General features: G+C 37.3%; 1 protein-coding gene across 1 annotated transcript; it reads right to left on the bottom strand.

Moving 5' to 3' along the window:
* Positions 1 to 741: 741 nt before the first annotated feature.
* Positions 742 to 9,509, bottom strand: TMEM126A (transmembrane protein 126A). Its single transcript, XM_019036756.3, has 5 exons — positions 9,164 to 9,509; positions 6,922 to 7,013; positions 3,023 to 3,216; positions 1,574 to 1,688; positions 742 to 975 (listed from the first exon to the last, which is right to left on the bottom strand). Exons 2-5 carry the CDS (start codon positions 7,005 to 7,007, stop codon positions 783 to 785), a joined length of 588 nt encoding a protein of 195 aa, XP_018892301.1. The 5' UTR covers positions 7,008 to 7,013; positions 9,164 to 9,509; the 3' UTR covers positions 742 to 782.
* Positions 9,510 to 20,482: the final 10,973 nt, after the last annotated feature.

The raw sequence follows: 20,482 nt of genomic DNA, 5'->3' as shown, positions 1-20,482 counted from the left end.
TGCAGATAGAAAATATTTCCATCATCACAGAAAGCTCTGTTGGAGCATGCTGATTTAGTTGCCGTCACAAAAGAAAATGGTTTAGAGAACGAGGATGAGAAATGTTAGGAGAACAGAAGAAAGCACATCAAAAATTTAAATGATCTTAGGAAATGAACCAACTAGGATATTTCACTGAGGGTCAGAGAGATTAGTTAATTTTGTGATTCTAAATATCCCACAATAAATGGAAGCTTGAAAGACTACCTAAACTAAAAATACAGCTTTCTAAATAAGGTGACTCGAAGTAGGTAGATCTATATCATAATAGCTGAAGCTGAGCCTGAATGACTCAAGAAGCTGATTGATTTGAGGAAGGTTGTTAAATCAGTTCTAAGAATCTATGGATTAATAATTTGAATTGAGAAAGTGAATTATAAGTAACATTTGGTATAGTATATTGATACATATTTTTTCATTTTTTATTCCTGTTTGGCATTATGAAGTCTTCAGTGTAAAATACTATATAGTTACTTTTTCCTCTTGTGTTACAGACCAAACTCAACGCCTAAGGTAAAAGAGTAGAACAAGCAAGGTAGAAGAGAATACTGGGCAAACTAGTGAAGTTAAACTTGTTTAAGTGGGTAGCTTTTACTTAGATTCAGCCTTTTGTTGCCCTGTGTAGCCTTTTGTTGTAGGTCCCAGAATTATACCTCGTGATAAATTACAAGTCTATGTTTATGCATAACATTAGACATAAACTGTTTTTACCATTTTATTTTTGTTTACATATTTGTTTAAAATCAGTGAATTTCTTTGCCAGGTTCAGATAACTGAAGGGCCTTTATAAGTAGTTTATATTGTTCAGACCCAAGGTATGCTGAAAACATAGTCTGGAGCAAAATAGGAAATAACATCTTTCTAAAGACAGGCTTAGAAGTTCTAATCCAGTAACTTAAGATGTTCCCTTTGTGTGGTAACAGAGCTGATTGATACCTGTAAGAAAACATTGAGATAGTTCAATAGAAAAGATTGTTGTATCAAATGGCAAACCCATCTGTGATACATATTAGTCCTAGAAGTCTTAAGATAAAACTGAAGATTAAAGTAAAGGTCTTCAGTGTCTATTAATCCTAAAAACTTGTTTCTTTATCCAGTTTGCTTCAAGGCTATAGCATAGATTGCTGATGCAAGAGTTCAACAGAGAATAGCCAGAATTATTTTAGAATAGAAGGCTAATATAACAGCTAGACATTTTCTGATGGAATTTTCCTTTAGTGCAAGTGTTCAAACTCATCCAAGATAATTGTTTATATGATAGAAGTTTCATGCATAATACTGTTTGCAGCTTTGTAGTTAGTTTAGTATTCAGTACACAAACTAAGGTTAATAGCCTAACTACACACCAAGTATAACTGTTTGAAATTCTTGATAAGTAGAATTTCATTATAAGAAAAAACAGGTCTTGCTAACTTCTAATCAAGAGGGTAACATTGCCTTTGGTCTAAATGCCTTAAAAACAAAATATATTTGCTGCTTTAAGTTGTGAGTTTTATAGGTAATCACATATTATAAAAAGTTTTTCATTTCCTACCTGGCTGCTAGGCCACCGTTTACAGGTATAGCCAAGAAAACAGGGTATAGACCACCAATAACAAGACCAGTCAGTCCACTCCGTGTTATGGTACAGGTTTCACAATCCAAATCACCTAGGAAATAAATTAGTCATAGAAATGAAGGTCATGATAGTGAAGCAAACATGATTTAAAGAATGTAAGATCCTCTTTTGTGTATCACAGGTATTTTTCAGGTAATATATCAAATGTAATTCTACAAAGCCTGTTAAAAGGTATAATTACATCTATGAGTAACTTAAAATAGCTAGGAATAATTGGTAAAACTATTTTAGGAAAAAAAATTCTCTAATTTGTTCTCAACTTAGATATAATAATCTCATGGTTTGGGCTACTGCTAGCTTTCTGCCTTGTTTTTTATCAACAGACCTGGGCTAATATTTTCACTCAGTCTGTTCAATTAAATGGGCGATAGGTCTTCCTTTATCATAGAAATTGTTTCCACTGGTCATGGGAATTAAAACAAAATACTCGTCAAATTTAAAGAAATTTGGAGCAGCACTTAATAAAATTTAGATGGACTGCCTTCCCTAGCACCCATGGTAATATTTTTATTTGAAATAATTAATCAAAAGTTTTTTTATGATTAACTATACTCAAAGTATTCAGCACACATGGTAAATTTTCAAAAGGAAATCAAATCTCCATGTATTTGATAAATGTATATGCATTTAGTGCTTTAAGAGATTTACTGTACAAAGAGTTATTCCCATGAAAATATTTTCCCCCTTTAAGGAACTTCTCTATAAAATATAAATAAAAAATCTAGGGTAGCCAACATATTATTTATATACATTTGTATATATATAATATTTCCATATATATAATTTTCATATATATGTATATATGGATTTCCAAATATTTCTTACTCTAAATGAGCACTGTGAGAAAGATATGTTAGAAAAAGGGAAGTATTGCCGGGTGCAGTGGCTTACGCCTGTAATCCCAGCACTCTGAGAAGCCAAGGCGGGTGGATCACCTGAGGTCAGGAGTTTGAGACCAGCCTGGCCAACATGGTGAAACCCTGTCTCTACTAAAAATACAAAAAATTAGCCGGGCATGGTGATGGGCACCTGTAATCCCAGCTACTCAGGAGGCTGAGGCAGGAGAATTGCTTGAACCCAGAAGGTGGAGGTTGCAGTGAGCCAAGATCGCGCCAGGGCACTCCAACCTGGGCAACGAGCAAAACTCCATCTCAATTAAAGAAAAAGTATTTAGAACTGCTGTGTATGTGCATCTTGGTTAGTAGACCATACTAATATGAGTTATTTGCCACATTATATAGGCTAGCAAGATTTAATCTTAACTGCATTACAGCATACAGCTACTTGATATTAATAAGTATGGACTAAAGCTGCAAATAACATGTACTAAGGCAAACTCTTTGGTGATAGTGAAGTAGAATTTACCTGTATTCAAAGGAAAACTTACAAAACATCTGTAAGTTAAGTCTGTTGTCAGAAAAGGTATCCCTGCCATTGGTAAGCCAGCAGCTATACGAGCCTCTGTCACATTCAAGATGCGTCGAAAAAGACTGTTTGCTATGAGGCCACAAAGAGCAGCATTTAATCCAACATAAACTGATCCATTTTCAAGTAGATTCCTGAAAGGGTGAGAAGAAAGAACTTTTTCTTTGGCATTATTGTGTGTGTGAGCTTTCCCGATTTTGACATGTGTTATAGGACTTTGGGAATACACTAACTGGATACAACATCTATCCCTTATAGAACCAAAATCTTAAAAATTGCTTTATATATAGGTTTTTGCTCTTCTCCCAGCAGCCAGTGGGTGCCTCTCCTGAGCTCCCATAATAATTAATACTTACTTCTCTAGCACAACACATTACAAGACAGTACTATCTTATATAATCACCAATTTACATGTCAGGCTTCTACACTAGTCTTTAAACAACCAGAAGACAATGGATACAAAGATGTATTCAGCCTGACACAGAAAATGTTCAATAATGTGGAGTTAATGTGATTTCTTTCACTCTTCCCTGAAACATTAGTGTCAGGATTGGGAGTATTAACATTTAAGCAATACCCTATGTTAGGTACTTTATAACAACCCATTGATGAGAAATAAACTGATGTTTTCAGGTAGTGGTAGAACTGGATTTGAAGCCAGGTTATGTATGAACTTTTAACCTATGTCCTATGCATTCTTTAGTTTTGGGAAAAAGTAATACCTAACATGATTGCTGAATATTGAAAATACTGACTCCAAACTTTTCAGACTACGACTTAGCTTTTTTACCACTTACATTGCCATCTACAATACAGTCTTAAAATTTTCATTACTCTTAACTAGCCAAAGTAGCCACACAGTACCTCCTCTAACTTCTATGGCTTACACTCATCTTAAAATAGCTTTTCTAGGAACTCAGCTTCCTACGTTGTATAAGGTATTGCTTTTCTTATCTGACACTTTGCAATCATGATGCCTATCACTCATTGAGAACCCCACTGTATGCAGCAGACTTAGTGCTAAAGGCACAAAAAATTACCTTCTATCTTCAAGGTTAACATAGTTAAATATTACTGGAGAAGAAAGATGTAAATGAGATATAACAAGTCTATGAAAATGGTAATGGTGGTACAAGACAGTGGCAGTTCAGGAACTTGGAGTACATAGATTATAATTAGTGATGACAGCCTGGAGAACCTACCAACCACAAAAACCATGTAAATGTGAAGAGCCTTTTTTTTTTTTTTTTTTGTGGGGGTTGGGGGAATAAAAAACTTGAACACTTCCTCTAAAATACTTCATCATAAAAATCATGTGAAATGTATATTATCCCCATTTTAAATCCCAATGCTCAGGTAAACAATTTGCTATATATAACATACATATATACATATTATATATAAGTCCATTTATTTACAAGTGTTACATATACAACTAAATAAAAAGTAGTACAAGTGAAATCTGCATAGCAAACTTTGCTCTCTCCCAACCAGATTTTTCCCATAGCTAAAGTCAAAATGTTTAGTTAATTAAAAGCACAAAATTTTTACCTAGCAGCGCCTTGCCAGTTTTCCAAAAACGTACCTATACCAACTAAAAACTCATGACTTTTTGATAAGACATACACAAGAAATAGACATGAAATAGCCCAAATTTAACAAATGACAAACATGTACGTGAAAGTATTGCTGTAGATCAGAAAATGAAGTTTTTGATATTAAGAAAGCTCCATACACTGAAGGACATGCCAAGTAACCATTAAATACCTGATTAATAATCCAAGAAGAAATGAAGATTGAAACTTAGAAGATAAAATGGGAATGAAGAGAAAAAATAGGAGCAAGGCAAAGATAACAGGACACTGTAATCTGCCTAGTTTAGATGCCAATGATTGAAACATTTATTGCCTCTAAAATAAATTTTACTTTGCAGTTCCAGGTATTCTTTCTAATTTGGTAAAGAACCCAGTGACAGACTGCTTTCTTCTCTTCAAAGCTGCCACCATCTACTCTTTTTTGAGACAGTCTTGCTCTGTCGCCCAGGCTGGAGTGCAGTGGCATGATCTCAGCTCAATGCAACATCCGCCTCCCAGGTTCAAACAATTCTCGTGCCTCAGCTTCTCCAGTGGCTAGGACTACAGGCACGCGCCCCCACATCTGGCTAATTCTTGTATTTTTAGTAGAGATAGGGTTTCGCCATGTTGGCCAGGCTAGTCTTAAACTCCTGACCTCAGGTGACCAGCCCGCCTCCACCTCCCAAAGTGCTGGGATTACAGGTGTGAGTCACCATGCCCAGCCTACTACTCTTTTATTAGTCTTTCTCACTTTCCCTATCTTGCTGGCCTGGAAACATGGACATAGATCCTTTTTTGCTTTAAAAGGTTTTCCGTTACCTCAGGAAAACAACTAGAAGGGAGTGGAGTTGGAGTGTGGGGAGGGGGGTGAAAGAGCTTTTAAGATCTCACCAAGTTCTTACTACTGGCCTTTTGTTTTCTTCCCCTTGGAGATCCTTCTTCTGAACACTACTGGTCTTGATTTATGGGTTCTCCCTGATTAAGATGGTAAGTGGCAGCAAGATGGGGATTTGTTCAGTTTCTATTCCTGAAGATAGCAAGATTATGCTTCCAGAATGTATTTTAAATGCATCCTCTTTTCATCTCAGCTGTCACCACCCCTACCATCTCCACTCACCAGGATTACTGTGCCGTTTTTTCTACTGGTATTTGTGTTTCCTTTCTTTCCTACCTCAAATCTGCTTTCCAAAAAGCAGCTGGAATGTTCTTTAGAAATGCTAACATCATCCCCCTGCTCAAAACTATTCCTGATCCTTATTCCCACTTCCTTAGTACTTCAGTAACAATGGTTACTCAAGTACCACAAGCCTTGGCTATCTTGTGGCTAGGCATATGCCATTCACTCTACTTAAGACACTGTCCCTCTCTCCTTCCCAGGTGGCTGCTTTTCATCCTTTTATAGTCAGAGAGACCTTCTTGACTGTCAACAAAGTGTAAGACATTTTGTGGAAGTACACATTAACTGCCTGGCAAAGATTAGTATGTTCCCTATATTGGTTTTTCTCTTTAATATCTTTTTTTTTTTTTTTTTTTTTGAGACGGATCCTCGCTCTTGTCGCCCAGGCTGGGGTGTAGTGGTGTGAACTCGGCTCACTGCAACCCCCGCCTCCCTGGTTCAAGCGATTCTCCTGCCTCAGCCTCCCAAGTAGCTGGGATTACAGGCACCTGCCACCATGCCCAGCTAATTGTTGTACTTTTAGTAGAGATGAGGTTTCACCATGTTGGCCAGGCTGGTCTGAACTCCTGAGCTCAGATGATCTGCCCACCTTGGCCTCCCAAAGTGCTGGGATTACAGGCGTGAGCCACCATGCCTGGCCCTCTTTAATAATATCTTAAAGATCTTTAGCCATGATCCTATTTCTCTGACATTCTCTATCTTGCTATGTGTGTTCTATGGTACTCTTAGAGTGGTAAGCATACTGACAGAAGAACTGGAAAAAAAAAAAGACATTTTAAAAGTTATTTTAAAGTTTTGTTATTTAAATGGGTCTGTAAATGTTTACATTTTACTATAATCCAAGCCTAATGGAAAAACTCAAAACATTATACAATTAGATATGTCCAAAGACATGAGTTCCAGCCTCACCTTCCACAATTAGCTATGTGATGTTGAGCAAAATGGTTAAACGCTCTCATCCAGGCAAGAAAAGGGCAATTTCCTTCTCACATTCCATGTTGTTTATACTCAAACCAGATAAATTTGAGATAATGAATCAATGGTGAAAATCCACCTGATAAAAGGTATTTTTAAATTAAGAATCTTACCTTTCTGCTTCTGGAAGCTGGTTAATTTTTCTGGATATATCAACAGTTGTTATGTTTTCCTTGGTATTGGATTTATGATTTTCCATTTTGAGCTTTAAAAAACATGAAGATATCATTTCTCAAGAATTTATACAAAGAATTTTAAAAAACTTCTGAAGACTAAAAATAATACTGTAAAGCTAATCTGAAAAAAATATTGCATATATATTATTAAAAAAAATCTAAGTGAAACAGAGACCAGAACATGAAAAGCAACACATAAAGCTTTTAGGAAATACAGAATATCTTCATAATCCTTGAAAGTATTTCCTAAACAATTCACAAATAGCACTAAACATAAAAGACTTATAAAACTAACAGTATTGAAGTTAAGAACCTATGGTTATCAACATATACCATAAAGATAAGCTAGTGTGGGAGAAAATGCAATAGAACTGACAAAAGAGTAGTTAGTACCCAGAACATACATGGAACTACATATCAACACGAAAAAGGTAAGCAGCCCTATGGAAAAACTGACAAAATATTTGAACAGGCACTTCACAAAAAGGAAAGTTAAACGGCCAATAAACATGAAAATATGCTCACCTTCATTATAACTGGGGGAACAACCCACAGTGAGATACCAATAGGTACCCATAGGTTAGCTAAAATTAAAATCTGACAATTCCAATTATTGGCAAGAATGCGGGGTAGCTAAAACTACATTCTGTGTACATTCTGTGGGGTAGCTTTACCCAAACTGTACACTTTGGGAAAGAATTTGGTATTATTTAGCAGATAGAAGACACACATAGCTAGCAACTTCATTTCTAGGTATACCTGAGATCAGGGCTCAGCAAACTTTAAAGGGCCAGATGTAAATATGGTAGGCTTTGCAGGTAACATACAGCCTTTGTTGAATATTTGTTTTTAAAAAAACTATAAAAACAAAAAAATCATTCTTAGCTGGGTGGCTGTACCAAGGCAAGCTATAGGCTGCATATGGCCTACATGCCAGTAGTTTGTTGATGTCTGCACTAGTTAGGGTGAAAACGTGAAGGGAATGGTGAATGATGATTTGGCTCAGGTTTCAGGGTAACAGTTAAGAAAAACAAAGGCTGGATGCAGTGGCTCACGCCTGTAATCCCAGCACCCTGGGAGGCCAAGGCAGACGGATCACCTGAGGTCAGGATGTTCGAGACCAGCCTGGCCAACATGGTGAAACTCCCTGTCTTTTAAAAATACAAAAATTAGCCAGGCACGGCGGCAGCTGCCTGTAATCCCAGCTACTCGGGAGGCTGAGGCAGGAGAATCGCTTGAACCTGGGAGGTGGAGGTTGCAGTGTGCCGAGATCTCGCCACTGCACTCCAGCCTGGGTGAGAGCAAGACTCGGTCTTAAAAAAAAAAAAAAAAAAGTTCAGGGATAACAACAAAGGAAAACATGCTTTTATGAAACCAGATTTTCTTATTTCCTACAACATTACAGGCACTCGTTTAAATATTTATTGCTACCTGTTTTATATCGATAAGAGGTCATTTGGAAATGTTGAGTACATTGACATTCCATATCTCTAGACTTAAAGCTAACCTAATAAGTACAATGCAGCCTTAGAAATTTATGTCTAGGTTTCTGGTAGTCAAGTTTTTGAGGGCCTTGGCTACGATAAGATGATAAGACACAATCTCTGCTGTACAGACGCTCTGAATGATTTTGTGTATGGGGTGGTGAAATATATAATCAAATTTAGTATGTATATATTGTACTGAGAGCAATTAAGTCACTCAATTCAGTATAAGTGCTGACTGGGCAGCCCCTGTGGGCATTTTGTCTCCGATATTAATAACAAATATGTATCAAAGACAACGCCGCCTGTAAAAACTACAAATATTTCGAAAGATTTTTGTGTTACCTATCTCATGTCATTCTTGGAAGAGCTCTGAGAGATAAGCAGTGTGGGGCCTATCTGAGAGAGAAGTAAAGTGGGGCCTCTGAAAATCAAATTTGGCCGTGGTCACCTTGTAAATTAACAGTAAACCTGGGATTAAATTCAATCTCAGGCATCTTTCCTTTCTACTGGGTTAATTTAAATATAAGGTCTTTCCTTCTAGAGTGCAAAGTGAAAAGATAGCACGAAGAGCCAACTACACTTCTACTTGCTCTCATTTACGCGCAGCGCTGCTGGTAGCTGGCGTGTCACCGCGTCGTGCTTCTCCTGACACCGGGACATTTACTTCACCCCCTCCCCCGGAATACCAGTACCTTATGCTCTCCTCCCAGCAGCCTGTGGGTGCCTCCTCAGGTCTTCCTCAGCCACGCCGGGGGTCACTGTGGCCTTTGCTCAAATTACCTGGGCGCAGCCATCTTTGGCTGACTCGTGACGCGGCGTGGGCGGGCGCCGGGTCGCGGCTGCTAATTGGACTGCGGGACGGAGGTTGCAGCCAGCAGCGGCTTCGGGCTGAGAGGCTTCCGGCCCTAGGAGGTGCCGGGCGGCTAAGCGTTGAGGTTTATTTGCCTGTCGTAGAGTGTGCTCATTTCATCTACTCTTGCCTCCCAGGACAGAACTTGTAGAAATCGTGAAATTTCGAGATATAAGTTGGGTGACCCTCAGTCAGCCTCTTCCATTGAAAACGTACCTCGGGCATATTACTTAACTTCCTGGTCAGTAGAGCCTACTTACGTTCTTGGCATGGGGTAAATGAAAACTGCACAGCTCTTGGCATATGATAGCTACTCAGGTTAAAAATAAGTCAAAGGTGAGCTATCTCTTGGCTTTATCGATTTTCTACTCTCCCTAGGAACTTAAGCTCCCTGTGCCATGTTTTGATCTGTATTGATTTCCCTACCATAATCAGCACCTCAGAGCTGGAGCTTATTTTTCTGAGGATTTCTCGTGTTCTCCAGAGTACTGCTTATTTGGAAGCAGTGTTGGGTGAAAGTCATCTTATTTCTTCTTGCTTTTTAAGTATAAATACTAGAAAATTTAAAATTATATATGTGGCTTGCATTATATTTCTATTGGACAGTGCTGTTCAGAAGGTACCTCTAATGCTCTCCTCCCAGCAGCCAGTGGATGCCTCACCAGGTCTTCCTCAGCCATGCTGGGGCTCCCTGCAACCTTTGCTCAGTTCGCTTGGACTAATTAACCCAATAGAAGGGAAAAATGCCTACAATTGAATTTTATCTGAACTCTATTAAGATTAGCAGGTAAACATTGTGCCAAAAAATATATAACTAACTGTAGCAATAAATACATGATCATAACACATTATCAGAAATCTTAATTATTCTCATCCTCTCAAATTTCTGAACAAGTGATAAAGTGTTGCATTGTCCAGATAATTTTTATACTGTCTCTCCATTGCAGGGTTGCTTGACCATTAGGCTCCATAGTGCCAAGAAGTCTGTAATTGCAGTTTCTAAACTTGCACAAATAGACTTATTTTCACGAAGGTATACAAGAAGGAAAATTCCTAGTCTTTTTTTTATTTTTATTTTTTATTTTTTAGACAGAGTTTTGCTCTCGTCGGCCAGGCTGGAGTGCAATGGCCTGATCTCAGCTCATTGCAACTTCTGCCTTCCAGGTTCAAGCGATTCTCCTGCTTCAGCCTCCAGAGTAGCTGGGATTACAGGCGTGTGCCACCACGCCCAGCTGATCAGCTGATTTTTTTGTTTTGTTTTTGAGACTGAGTCTCGTTCTGTCACCCAGGCTGGAGTGCAGTGGTGCGATTTCGGCTCACTGCAAGCTCCGCCTCCTGGGTTCACAGCATTCTCCTGCCTCAGCCTCCCAAGTAGCTGGAACTACAGGCTCCTGCCACCACGCCTGGCTAATTTTTTTGTATTTTTAGTAGAGACGGGGTTTCACTGTGTTAGCCGGGATGGTCTCTATCTCCTGACCTCGTGATCCACCCGCCTCGGCCTCCCAAAGTGCTGGGATAACAGGCGTGAGCCACCGTGCCCAGCCTCGGCTTATTTTTTAGTAAAGACAGGATTTCACCACGTTAGCCAGGCTGGTCTCGAACTCCTGACCTCAGGTGATCCACCCGCCTCGGTCTCCCAAAGTGCAGGGATTACAGGCGTGAACCAGCATGCCTGGCCATCTAGTCTTTTACTCACTTTGCTTTTCATCTCAAGGTTTTAAGCAAACAAATCACAATATTCTGCTTACTACCTTTGCCTGAATGGAATTTCACTAGGCCTTCTCTGTAACTGTCTGTGTTTCCTAATTATGTAGAAACTATAAACCACCATCTTGTAGAGAATAATGGCCAATAAGGTTGAAAAGTTAAAAAAAAAAAAAGAGCCAGAGTGTGGAATACTTCAAATGCCAGACTAAGAATTTGCTCCCTTTTGTTTGCTTTATTTTCTGGGAAACGTTAGTTATTAAAAATGGGAGTTAAAAAATTCATAGTTACACTATGATAAGATGCATATGATGTAGAAAAAAATGGAGGCAATACTGCAGATGGAGATTAGATAGGTGCCTCCAAATAAAAATCTCAAGGACATCTCATACTCCAAAGCTGAAAATCATATATGTTTTCCTCTCTCATATCTACTGTTTCCTGTCTCAGGGCTTGACAACACCATCCATTTCATTGCACAAGCCAGAAACTTAAGTTCATCCACATTACTCCCTGCAGACTAATCAATCGTGAACAATTTATTGATTTTCTTCCTAGATATTCTTTACAGAAATCATTTCTTGTTTAGGCACTGGAGGTGACTCTATTCTCACAGATTCTACTCATCTTCCTTTCAGCAATTCTCTACATAGCATCTATGAAAATTTATGTCAGACAATTTAGCTGAACTTGGGCTGTGCATGGAAGAGAGGGGATAGAAATGTAGCCAGAAATCTGCAATGTCTATGATGCTTGCACCAGACAACCGTAAGCTCTTTTTGGAAACAGGAAATAAAGAACAATTTGTCAAAGCATATTTTTCTGTTACTAAAAATACATGCAATTCTTTTGATTTTAAAAGTTTTGAGAAATGCCGAAAGAGAAAAGATAATTTAGTTTCTTATAGCTTGTCTGAACTCTCTAACAACAGAATATTGGCACATAAAATAGTTAATCTTAATAAAAGAAAATGGAATTTGACCACTTGTCACTACCCTTATTGCTACTACCTATTATCTCTTACCTAGACTGTCTATAAAATCCTGTGTCACACAGAAAAATTGCTGGGATATGGCTTTGACTTAAATGCTGCATGAATCTGCTGAAAATAGTTGATCCAGGAAGTTTCTATACTTTTCAAAGACAATAATCAAAAAATAAAAGAGGGACTTCTAGCTTCTGGAAGTGACACAGTAGCTTATGTTGGACAGACCCTGTTGCAAATAACAACTATAAACTCTGGACAAGGACGAGATTCTTTTCAAAGACCCTGGAAAGCAACCAAAATAGCATGAAAACACAGGAAGGTATACAATTCTTGAAAGATGGGAAAAATAGTGGGTAAGATCCACATTTATCCAGCTTTTTTTCATGAGGGCATTAGTCTGTGCAGTACATGGGGAATAGAGTGTCAGTATAAAGCAGCATTCTTCCCATTCTAAAACACTCAGAAGTTGAAATTTGGAAATGCCAGATCAACTGAAAATTGGGGCAGGAACCTTGAAAAGGGAACCCCAAAATCTGTCTAAAAAATCCCCTCATATTTTTGGCTGACATTATAACAGTACATGCATGTGGTAAGACCCAAAGAACCCAATGGACAGCAACAGTTGGAAGACTGGAAGAGATGAAGTGAAATTTCAGCAGTCATCTGATGCTGGGAAGATAGTGTATTTTTGAATGTTTAAATTCAAATATCGGAAATTTAAATATTTCCAAGTTATACAGACTGGGTGAAAACTTTGGACATTCCACTGAGCAACATCTTAGAATTAATGACTACATCCAATGACTAAGGGTTATGCCCTAGAATCAAGGGCAAAATCAACCAAATCAATATTTTTTTAAAAAATCAAATTAAGCAAAAAGGAAATCAAAGAGGAAGGAATAATAAAGGTAAGAGTGGAAATAAATGAAAGGGAAAAGACAAAAACAATAGAGAAAAAACCAACTGTGATTCTTTGAAAATATTAATAAAATCAATAAGCCCTAATAAGACTAATCAAAAGAAAAAGAGACCAAACAACTAAATCTTTTTGGACTAAAAGAAGGGACATTAATACAGATTCTACACACATTAACAGGATAAGGAGAGGATATTATGAACAACTTTAACCCACTGTGTTCAACAATTTAGACAAAATGGACAAATTGCTTGGTCTTATTATTAATTGCTTATCTGGAGAGTTACAATTTATTTTTTCTTTTACATTTTATAACCTACAACCTTGCTAAATTAAATAGGATTTTAAAAATTACATAGATAATTTTATTTCTTTTTTTCCAATCTGGCTAGACTCTCCCATACAATGTTGGCTAGAAGCAATAAAGCAGACATTCTTGCATTTTCCCTGATCTTAGGGGGAAGTCATTCAGTTTCCCACCATCATCATGTTAATTATAGGTTTTTTGGTAAATGCTCTTCAAAATCTTAAGGAAGTTCCCTTCTTTTCCTCATGCTGGGAGTTTTTATCAGGAACAGATGTTGGATTTTGTCAAATGCTTTTTCTGTATCTATTCAGATGATTGTTTTTTTTCCTTGTTTAGTCTGTTGATACAGTGAGTTATATTGTGTAGGGGCTCCACGTTCCCCAGCCATCTTTCCGTGTCCTGACCAAAAATCACAGAGCGCCTTGACTGCTTTGTTACCTGGCCAGCTGCAGATTTTTCTTAGCAGGCTTGAATCCAAACCGAGACCTTAAACTTTTCCAGGCACTGATAAAGGTATCTAGGTTGTTGCCCCAAACACTAAAATAAACTGGCCCTGGCCCTGAGCCAAATTCCTAAGCCCTCATATAAACTCCATATCCTAATCCCCTTGTTGTGAACTGCTAGCCTTTTCTCTTGCTGTTTGTGGTGAGGATTGCTGCAGTTCAGTCATATAAAATTTCCCCTAATAAATGCTTTGGACTGATCACCCTGGTGTTTAGTGCTTCTTTCTTTGAATCCCAACCAGCCCAGTCTCAGGATAACTCAGGACACTCCCTTGTGGAAACTCCCCTGCTGTCACTTTTGGGGTGACTCCTGCTGTGGGTTTGGTGGAACAAAACATTGAGTGATTTTTTTAAATGTTAAGTCAATTTTGCAATCCTGGAATAAGCCCCGCTTGGCCATGAGGTACTATTCTTTATATATATTTTTGTATTTGGTTTGCTAAAAGTTTGTCAAAAGTTTTTATATCAGTGTTCATGAGGAGTATTAGGCTGTAGTTTCTTTCCTCAAAATGTTTTTATCTGGCTTTGATATCAGGATATTGCTGGACTTATTGAATGAGTTGGCAAGTGTTCCCATCTCTTCAATTTTTTTGGAGAGTTTGCATCATATTATTATTTCTTCCTTACATGTTTGGTAGACTTTACCAGTGAAGATTTCTGGATCTGAGTTTTCCTTGTAGGGAGGATTTAACTATAAATTCAATACTCATGGTAGATATATGGCTACCCTGATTATTTCTTTTTGAGTGGACTTCACAAATCTTCACAAAACAAGATCAAATACTCATTTATTCATTTCACCTAAGTTCTCAAGTTTATTGGCTGAAATTGTTCAAAAATATTTTGTTATATTTTAACATCTGTAGAATCTGTGGTGAAACATCTCTCTTGATATTGGTCACTTATGTCTTCCCTTCTTTATGCCTGATCTATCTGGCTAATTGTTTATTATTTTTGAAAATCTCAAATAACCACCTTTTGGTTTTATTGGTTCTTTTCTATTGGTTTCTGTGTTCTATTTTTCCCCCCCTCTGTTCTATATTATTTCTTTCTTATTCTTATCTAGGATTTAAGTTGCTCCTCTTTTTCTCATTTCTTAAAAACATACCTGAGGTAATTGATTTGAGATCTTTTTCCCCTCTAACATATGTGTTTATCATTACAAATTTCCAAGTGCTGCTTTAACTGTATCCATAGATTTTTAAATGTTCTGTATTATTTTAATTCAGTTCAAAAGAATTTCTAATTTCACTTTGCTTTCCTCTTTGGCCTGTGGATTATTTAGAAGTGTGTTAGTTTAGTAATAGTTCCAATTTTCTAGATACCATTTTGCTATTGATTTCCAATTCAGTTCCATTCTGGTCAGAAAATATACTTTGTATGATTTGAATCCTTTTAAGTTTATTGAGATTTATAAAGTAGATACTGGTCCATCTTGGTAAGTGGTCCATATGTGCTTGTAAAGAACGTATACTCTGCTGTTGTGCCAAGAATTGTAAAAAACATCAATTAGCACAAGTTGGCTAATGGTCATTATCCTTTCTGAATTTCTACCAACTTGTTTTATTAATACTGAGAGAAGGTTACTGAAATCTCCAACCATTATGAGGATTTTCTGTTTCTCCTTTCAGTTCTGTCAACTCTTGCTTCACGTTATTTTCAAGCTCCCATTATTGTATGAAGAAACACTTAGGATGAATTGGTCCCTGTATAATTGTGAAATAACCTCCTTATTCCTTGGTAATATTCTTTGCTTTGAAATCCACCCCCTCCCTCACTCCCTCCCTTCCCTCCTTCCTTCCTTTGAATCAGGGTCTCACTCTGTCACCCAGGTTGGTGTGCAATGGCACAGTCATGGCTCACTGTAGCATCAACCATCTGGCAAGTGATCCTCCTGCCTTAGGCACCTGAGTAGCTGGGACTACAGCCACTATGCCCAGCTAACTTTTTATTTTTTGTAGAGACGGGATATCACTATGTTGCCTAGGTTAGTTTTGAACTCCTGGGATCAAGCAGTCCTCCTACCTTGGCCTCCTAAAGTGCTGGGATTACAGGCATGAGCCACTGCGCCTGGCCTATTTGATATCACTATAGCCACTCCAATAACTTTTTAGATTAGTGTTAACACAACACAGCTTTTCCTATCCTTTTAACCTATTTGAGTCTTTAGATTTAATGCAGGTTTTCTTTTAGGCTATAAAACTGCATTTTGCTTTTTATCTAAATTAGGCAATTGCTGACTTTTCATGGGGTGAGTGTTTAGACCATTTATGTTTAATATGATTTTTATATTTTAGAGTTTAAATCTATCAGCTTTCTATTTGTTTTCTATTTGTCCTATCTGTTCTACATTTCCTTCTGCCTTTTTTTGACTAATTGAATTTTTTTCCATTTCATGTCCTTTCGTATCCTACTAGTGATAATTCTTGTAAAAAATTGTAATGATTGCTTTAGCATATATAGTACACATGTAGTTTCCTAAGGCTATCTTTAGAAAGTACCACAAACTGGGTGGCTTAAAACAACAAATTTATTCTCTCACTGTTCTGGAGGCTGTAAGTCTGTAATTAATGTATTGGCAAGGTTGGTTTCTATTGGAGGCCCCGAAGGAGAATCTGTTCGATCCTTCTCTTTTAGCATCTGGTAGTTGCCTGCAATCCCTGGTGTCCGTTGGTTTATAGATGTGTCATTCCATGGGCAGAGGCTGGAGGTGGAGCCCTTGCCAGGGACCACACCATTCTCCTCCCATCACTTCCCTGTCCCTCCTTCTGTATCACTACCAATCACAATTAATATATCAAACACAATGTTAAGCATTTGTCTAAATCTTTGCTTCTGTATTCACTTGGTGTTCCCCCTTATGTCTTTGTGGCTTTATGTGGCCGTTTTCCCTCTCTGTTGTGTTTGTGTGCTCAAATTTACCTGGTATTATAAAGACATCAGTCATTGGATAAAGTTCATCCTAATCCAACTTGATTACATTTGCAAACACCCTATTTCCAAATAAGGACATATTCACAGGTACTTTGCTTAGGATTTGAACATATGTTTTGAGAGGGCCAATTCAACCCACAAGAGTATCTTTATCATGATCTACTTTCCTGTAGTATTATGTCACTTTATGTATAGTATTAGAATTTTATACCTTCATGTCTTCCCTCCTAGTCTTTGAGTTATTGTCATACATTTACTTCTACTTGTTATAAACCACATAATAGTCATTTGTCTTCGAAAAAATTTTTTAAAATAAGGACATTTATATTTACCCACAGATTTGCCATTTCTAGTGTTCCTCATTTTTCTAGATTTCCATCTGATATCATTTTCCTTCTATTTGAAGTACTTCTTCCTTTAAGATTTCTTAGAATGCAAGCCTTCTGGTGATTAATTATTTCACATTGTGTAAATCTAAAACAGTATTTGGTTGCAGGATTTTGTTGTTGTTGTAGTAAAAGCACATAACATTACATTTACCATCTTAACCATTTTTAACTGTGTAGTTCAGTAGTGTTAAGTGTATTCACATTGTTATGCAACAGATCTCTAGAACTTGCAACACTGAAACTCTATACAATACTAATTCCTCCTCCTCATTTCCCCCAGCCTTTGGTAACCATCTTTCTACTTTATTTCTCTAACTTTGACTACTTTAGATACCTCGTATGAGTGGCATTACACAGTATTTGTCCTTTTGTGACTGCTTATTTTGCTTATTTCATTTTGTGTAATGTCCTCAAGTTTCACTTATGTTGTAGCATGTGGAAAGATTTCCTTAATGCTGCATAGTATTTCGTTGTGGGTATTATACCACATTTTCTTTATTAATCTGTTGAAGGACATTTGAGTTGCTTCCACCTGTTGGCTATTGTGAATAATGTGCAAAGGTCTCTTCAAGATCGTTCTGTTTTGGATATATATCCAGAAGTGAGAATGCTGTATCACATGGTATTTTAATTTTTTGAGGAACCACCATACTGTTTTCCATAATGGCAACATTCACAACACAGTGCACAAGGATTCTAACTTGTTATTTTCTGTTTTTTGGATAGTGGCCATCCTGATGGGTGTGAGGTGATGGTTTTGATTTGCATTTCCCTAATGGTTGGTGATGTTGGTGTCTTTTTATATGCTTAGTGGATATCTCTTTTTTGAGAAACGTTTATTCAAGTCCTTTGCTCATTTTTGAAGTTATTTGGTTTTTGTTGTTGAGTTGTAGAAGTTCCTTATATATTCTGAATACTAACCACTTATCAGATGTATGATTTGCAATTATTTTCTTCCATTTTTTAGGTTTCCTTTTCATGCTGTTTTTTATTTTGAGACACAAGTTTTTCAGTGTGATGTTGTCCAATTTGCTTGTTTTTGATTTTGCTACTTGTGCTTTTGATGTTGTATCCAAGAAATAGTTGCCAAATTCAATGTCCTGAAGAATTTCCCCCAAGCTTTCTTGTGGTAGTTTTGTAGTTTGCTTCATCTTTGGGTTCACTAATCTTTTCTTCTGCAATGTCTAATCTTGGGGAGACTTTGGGGTGGATTTCTTTGTTCCTGTAGTGAAGCTGGTGGGGTTTACGGCTACCAAGATTCAATTATTCATGTTTATTAATGTTAGTTTGCCTGTTTTTTAGAATGATGAAGCTAGGGGAGTATGGGTTATGCATCTTTGGAAGACTCTTTTTTTGTTTTTTAATGAAGCTGAGGAAGGTGGTTGAACAAATTCTATGAAATTCAACCTCATGTGTAAAACACTATTTCTTCATTATTAGATTACTGTTTAAACTTGAAAATTCAAAAACTGAATAGTTAATGCAAGATAAAACAATTGTACAAAAGCAGAGAGAAAATCAGTACACAATACAACCGAAGCAATGCAGTGCAATGCAATAACAACACAAAAGCAGGGGGAAAATCACATGATGAAGGGAGTCAGGGGAAATGAAGAGGTAAGACTGAAGGTAAGTTCTTATAAGAGGGACCATATCTTAGTTATTATTATACACCTATCAGGAAAAACAGACAATGTAAACACATTTACTGAGCAACTTCTACATGCCAGGTGTGGTATGGTATGGTTCTATGTACTTTACTCTTTATAACCACACTATAAAGCAGTTATTAATATGTTTTAAGAGAAGACACAGAAAGTTTACGTAACTTGCTCAACCTGTAGTATTGAGTGTTGAATCAACATTGGCTGAATACATATTTATTCAAATGAAAGATGTCTTGTGGATGGTCTTTGGTGGACTTTTCTAATCTTCTCTACAGAAGTGCTAGACTGATAACTACAGACTAGGAAAAGGACCATAATACTTGATATGCAGCAATAGCAACAATAATTGCCGCGGCTATGGTCTAAATGTTTGTGCCCCCTGAATTCGTATTTTGAAATACTAACCCCAAGGTGATGGTATTAGGTGGTGAGGCCTTTGGGAAGTGATTAGGTCATGAGGGCAGAGGCCCCGTGAATGAGGTTATTACCCTTATAAAAGAGGCTCCAGAGAGCTCTTTTGCCCCTTCCATCCTGTGAGGACACAAGAAGGCATTACCTATGAATCAGAAAGCAGGCCCTCATCGGACACCAAATCCTAGCTTCCAGAACTATAAGAAATAAATTTCTCTTGTTTATAAGTCACCCAGTCTATGCTATTTTGTTACAGTAGCCCAAGTGGACTAAGATAGCAGCTAATACATATAGACTTCCTATGAGTTGGGTACTGTTTTGATTTACATATATTAACTCATTTAATATAACACTTTGAGACTGAGTACAGTTTTTAATTCCTCATTTTATAGATAAGGAGACTTAAGTGCAGAGAGATGAAGTAGCTTATTCAAGATTATCCTGTTAGTAAGTAATGAGGCCAGGAATTGAACCTTGAATGGAGCTCCAAGCTGTACTTCACACCTATGCACATGTTGCTTTTCTTCACTGGTTCACCTGGCTTTACCTTTGAGCTCAGGCCCAGAAGGTCAAGGTTTCCCTAATTTCTCCTTTCAGGCCTCTTATAGTCACTTTGGAAAGCAGTGCTTTCCAAAGCTAAAGGAAATATTGATTGCCTTGCCAGCTTTACAAAGACAATCTGAAGTCACAGAGTAAGGTACAAATCTATTCAGCTTTCTGGTGGTAGAAGAGGTGAACTTAAGTCAACTTTGCTATACTTCCAAGCTTACCACGTTTTTAATCTCAAAATGAATATGGTTAGGATATGGAGAATGAGATGTGCAGTTCCATTCTGTAATTCTCATCCGTGTTCATTTTCTGAACTAAGATAAATGTGTAGCTCTGGGATGCCTTGGCAGACTCTAAAGAAACATGCTATAAACTCTTTAGATTTTAAGCTTCTTTAGCGACAAGCAATGAATCTTTGTACCCCTGGTACCTATCTCAATGCATGGCAGATAGGCACTCAATAAATATTCTTTCTTGGAAACCAGAACTGAAGGTTAAAAACAAGTTCTTTGAACTACATAGTGAAGACAATTTGTAAATGAGAAGATAGTATGAATGCAGAGAAATGGGCTATATGTTATTCCCATATCTTCCTTTCTTAAGAACTTCCAATTCCTCCTTCAAAATTTAGCTCAATTGTTACTTTTTTCCACCACAGCTTCCCCTTCTGCCTAGTTAACATACATACTCTCAGTGCCCTTACAGAATTATGTGTATACCTCTCAAATCCTCTCATAGTATGTGTTCACACTTATTCCTCCTCAATTGAGTTCCTTCTAGGTAAGGAATGTTT

Source organism: Gorilla gorilla, chromosome 9 (genome assembly GCF_029281585.2).
Source record: "Gorilla gorilla gorilla isolate KB3781 chromosome 9, NHGRI_mGorGor1-v2.1_pri, whole genome shotgun sequence".
Classification (NCBI taxonomy): domain Eukaryota; kingdom Metazoa; phylum Chordata; class Mammalia; order Primates; family Hominidae; genus Gorilla; species Gorilla gorilla.
This window is presented reverse-complemented; position numbering and strand designations above follow the sequence as displayed.

What these genes read in the sequence shown, in the direction of transcription:
- TMEM126A (XM_019036756.3), bottom strand. Translation starts at nt 7,007, where the DNA reads ATGGAAAATCATAAATCCAATACCAAGGAAAACATAACAACTGTTGAT. An exon ending in AAGTTTTCCTTTGAATACAG is followed by an intron (nt 1,689 to 3,022) that starts GTAAATTCTACT and finishes TTTATTTCCTAG; the next exon opens with GTGATTTGGATTGTGAAACC. An exon ending in AACGGTGGCCTAGCAGCCAG is followed by an intron (nt 976 to 1,573) that starts GTAGGAAATGAA and finishes GTTTTCTTACAG; the next exon opens with GTATCAATCAGCTCTGTTAC.